This window comes from Grammomys surdaster, unplaced genomic scaffold (assembly GCF_004785775.1).
Source record: "Grammomys surdaster isolate TR1022 unplaced genomic scaffold, NIH_TR_1.0 319807, whole genome shotgun sequence".
Classification (NCBI taxonomy): domain Eukaryota; kingdom Metazoa; phylum Chordata; class Mammalia; order Rodentia; family Muridae; genus Grammomys; species Grammomys surdaster.
Genome location: NW_021627142.1, coordinates 3,017 through 7,788, shown reverse-complemented (window position 1 = coordinate 7,788; position 4,772 = coordinate 3,017). Strand labels below are relative to the sequence as shown.

Below are 4,772 nucleotides of genomic sequence, written 5' to 3'. Positions count from 1 at the left end.
TCTCTGAGTTTATGCTGCTGCTTTGGATGGTGCAGTGGGTAAGAAATACAAATGAGACCTCGAACAAAATCAACAGCATCATCTGGCTCAGTATGACACATTACAGAAGCAGCTGCTCTTGAGCCCATCGAACGACCTAAAATCAATTAAACTCAATTAGAAATATAAACATTTACATACAATAGTAGTGGTGGTATGGTAAAATTAGATTTACCACTCATATTTATGGAGGAAAAAAAAAATCACAACTCAAAAAAGTGTTAACCAACAAATTCTAGTCGTCTTAATGGAAACCTACAGTTTTATTTTATTTATTTTTTTTTTTTTACCTACAGTTTTATTAAAAGCTAAAAACTGATCTGGCTTAAGCCAAATTTTAAAAAGAAGCAATTCTTTTTCTCAATACTTAAAAGAGTGAAGAAATTATTTTTCAATGAATCAACTTTAAGAGTAATAAAATGCTATAAAAGGAACCTTATAAAACACAAATGCTTTAAATCTGCTTTAAGCATATAAAATACTTTATAATAAAGTATCAAAGTTATATATCAAAATAAAATAACTATTAACTTCTTGTTATCAGTTTTAATATTATAATTTATACTTACCTCCAAGAAAAACACCAGCAAGTTTGTATTCTCCTGAGGTCTTCAGGTAACTCTAGGTAAATCAACCAAAAAGAAATTATCGCCTCTTCTCATATCATATGCCACCAGACAGTCTTACCATTACTGATATATAAAAGAATTTATGTGAAGACAACTGTATAAATTTTACAGATTTTTTTCCTCTCTGGGTCATATATTCACTATTAATACTTATGTTGGTTAATATGTCAGGGAAAAAATTAATTTGCCTTTAAAAAAATATTCAAACAGTATACTATTGGGATACTATCTGGGAATGGAGTCGTGTGAGAATTCTGAGTGCTTGTGAGAAAACAAAACAAGAGTCGTGTGACATCAGTTTCTTCAAAACAGAATTGTTCTTGAAATGTGTTTTTATGCTTCTCCTAGGTATAACAGATAGGAGTGGGTTTATTTAAGCAATTATTCATGTACCTCTACAGAAAAACATGCTCTTGCCATGTATAGCTTGTCCTGGTAATTGAACTCCTTATTCATGTGATTCTTCTTAACCCTCAAACTATAAACTGCCTGATGCTCTAAATAAAGTTGGTTATTGCATGAGACATTAGTCTGCCTAATTTATCAGCTCCTAGTTCCCACTGCCTCTAGAGTGGTAAATGGCACCAGGGACCTGAAGTCAGCTATGAGGTAAGAGAGTGGAGACCCTCACAGAAGGAGATAGTATAACAGGCAGAAACCAGGGAAAGCTTTGCCTTATGTCGAAGAGCCTGTGCTTAATTTCTTAAAGAAAGGAGAAGCCTAAGTATCAAAATCACAATTACTAGATTTCTTGCAAGTTGTTTATGATCATAATCCCTGATTTCCAGGAGGAGGAACTGTAGATGAAGTATGGGAGAGTCTAAAAGAATACTGAAAAAGCATATAAACAGGGAGGAAAGATCCTTTTTCAATTTTGAGTCACTTGGGCATTGATTCAAATTGTTACTACAATACTTAAGGACGATAAGGAGGGTATTTAATCATGACAAAGAGATGGCTGATGCCTTGAATTGATATAAACTGGATGACTAAACCTTAAAATTGACAAAAGAGGAGAAAAGAAGGAGGTTTTCCTTGTGGAAGTGAAATCGAAAATTATAAAATGGCACGAACTAGGCCAGTGAGGGTTCCCTCAGCTCCCTTACTGCAGTATCCTTTAGATACATATCCTCCATTGCCTGAAAACTACAACTTAAGCAAGCTAGGGAAAAAGTACCTCATGTACCCATCTCTCTTTGGCCACATAAGTTGCGCTTGTTATTTCCAGTGCAACTTCAGCAAAATTAAAATGTTTTATTAATTATGCACTAACAAATCTATTTAAAATTCTAGAACAAAAGACAGTGTTGGACAGTCCTTTCACATTATTTTGAGTGGCAAAGGAAACACTATTTGAATCCAGACTAAAAGAACCATTTGTGTATTAAGTGTAACCTTTGCTGCCTTTAACTTATTTCCCTCACTAAATTGTCTCGTACAGGTATTATAGCACAGAGAATAAACCTCTGGAATGGATTTATTTACACAGTAAAGGCCATAAGATACTGCTTACCTTACTGTCCTTGCTCAATTAATAAATAAGAGAAAGACCCGATGTCAGCAATTAATCATATGGGTCTCTTTTTTCAAGCTATTTGCTAGAATTCTCTGATCAATATAATAATTAATAGTACCAGACTTAGTTTGGATCTCTTTTCTTAGTGGTCAAGTATTACTTAGTATTATAATTTGCTTGCATATAGGATACTCACTAATTAAATGACTAATTAGATTTATCTAAAACATTTCAAATCAAAACCATTCTGGACATCCTACTATTAAAAAATAAAACAGGGAAATGTCAGAACACAGTTCAAGGATTGAGTCATGTGACAATTCTGAGTGCCTGTGAGAAAACTCCAGGACAACAAGGTAAGACTAGAGTTTCTTCAAAAACTGTTGGAATGTGTTTTATGCATTACTCCCAAGTGTGGAAGATAGATGTGAGATTACTTCAGCTTTTGTTATTCATATACCTCGATGAAAAACAGATTTTTAGCCGGGCGGTGGTGGCGCACGCCTTTAATCCCAGCACTTGGGAATCAGAGACAGACGGATTTCTGAGTTCGAGGCTAGCCTGGTCTACAGAGTGAGTTCCAGGACAGCTAAAACTACACAGAGAAACTCTGTCTTGAAAAACCAAAACAACAACAACAACAACAACAAAAAACGGATTTTTGCCACATGTGGTTTGTCTTTGTTATTGAATAGCATACTCATGTGATGCTTCTTAACTCTTAAAAGTATAAACTTAAGAGTATATACTATAAATAAAGCTGGTTATTGCATAAGATTTTAGTCTGCCTCATTTTTAGGTCCCATTCTTCCAGGTTCATGCCACCAAATAAGATATAAACAGTAAACCTGATAAAGGAAAAATTATTTTCTTAAAGCTAGAAATTTCAAATTTGATGAAAATAGCATCCAATGTAAATAATTTAAAAGAAATTCAGCATTGTCCTTTTTCCAGGACTTTTAATTCATGCTTATAAACAACATAAAAAGATGGTATATTTGTTATATGCATATTATAGTCCATTTACACCTCTAGCTTGCCAAAGCTATATTCTAAATATAGTTAATTATTTCAGTGAGTTTCTTGAGCAGCAGCATGAAAGAACCCTTACAATGTCAACATTCATCTCCATGAAAACAAACTGATTACAGAAAAAGAGACATATGAACATTAAATAACCTCCAGGTACTGCCAAGTTTCCAAGGATACTCATTAAGGTATTTTTATCTAAATGTTAAATAAGACAACAAGGTATCTTAAATTTATGAAGAATTTTAATCAGAACCTGATTATAGGTAAATGTATTTTTTCTTACCAAAACTGCTTTATATGCCTTAATTCTATGTACAATATTAAGGCCTTTGCAAGTAAATCTCAGGCAAAAAAACCCGTGAGATGCAAGATGGGATGCCAGTGACATCAAATGAGGAAGATTCATATCTCCTGATGCTCCATGTGTAAGAATTATTCCATATGCTATGTTCTTGTTAGGTACCAAACAAACGGCATCCAGTAATTTACTTCCAAAAGGTATTTTTAATTTAACCTAAAATTCGAGAGAATAAAAGTATCAAATTATTTCCTTGACTATTTAAACACCTGAATAAATATACATATTGTTTTGTAAGACTTAAGACTGAATGCATGGCCTCTATACAAGTCATATTTACAGTATTTAAGAAATATTTCCTGTCATGTGCTTTAAGTGCTAGTGTATTAACTCATGTATGTATTCCTTATAATTCTATGAGGCAATTACTATTATTCCTACTTTACAGATAAGACATAGCAGATTAAGTAATTTGCTTGGTTACATAGCTATTAGCTAAGAATCAAGTCAGGTTCTTGTCCTGGAATCGTTACTCTGCAATTCTAATTCTATTCTGCCTCTTCTGTGCAAACTGAAAACAAGGCTATTATACAGAAATGATGATTAACCCATTCTCCTACCTCCCAGAAGTTAACCAGAAAATACTTTATATATGAAAATATCTTACCTCTGTATGACTCATTTTCACTGTTGAAAAATAAACATAAGGTGCATTACATCTGAGAAGCAAAGGGCATCCCCCTGAAAAGAAGATTCTGTTGTAAAAGGTCAGTTGTGAGACATGGATATGACCCAAAAACTATGAATGAGCACATTCAAAAGCTGAAATAAACACAATTAGAAATTAGCTCTTTACACACTTGTATCTCTGTACATATTTATTACTCAATCATATGTTACTTTCAAGATTTTTATAAGCACTCAAAACTAATTACAGGAGCTATAAGATAAAGCAAATTTGATACTTTGACATAGAGGCCTTAAAGTAGTTATTACAAAACAAGATGCTGTACCTTTAGAAAAATATTTTTGAAATATATTTGTAAGAATCTTCATTCTTGCCGGGCGGTGGTGGCGCACGCCTTTAATCTCAGCACTTGGGAGGCAGAGACAGGCGGATTTCTGAGTTCGAGGCCAGCCTTGTCTACAGAGTGAGTTCCAGGACAGCCAGGGCTACACAGAAAAACCAAAAAAAAAAAAAAAAAAAAAAAAAAAAAATCGGATCTTCATTCTTTACCACCCCAACTTAATTTGAATA

At 33.5% G+C, this 4,772-nt stretch overlaps 1 protein-coding gene across 1 annotated transcript; it reads right to left on the bottom strand.

Moving 5' to 3' along the window:
- Window positions 1–4: 4 nt before the first annotated feature.
- Window positions 5–4,421, bottom strand: LOC114616413 (testis-expressed protein 30; the record flags this gene model as incomplete). The annotated part of the gene is made up of 4 exons (XM_028761876.1): window positions 4,182–4,421; window positions 3,500–3,730; window positions 609–660; window positions 5–136 (listed from the first exon to the last, which is right to left on the bottom strand). Coding segments are annotated over exons 1-4 (430 nt in total), but the record flags the coding sequence as incomplete, so codon positions are not given.
- Between the last annotated feature and the right edge of the window lie 351 nt (window positions 4,422–4,772).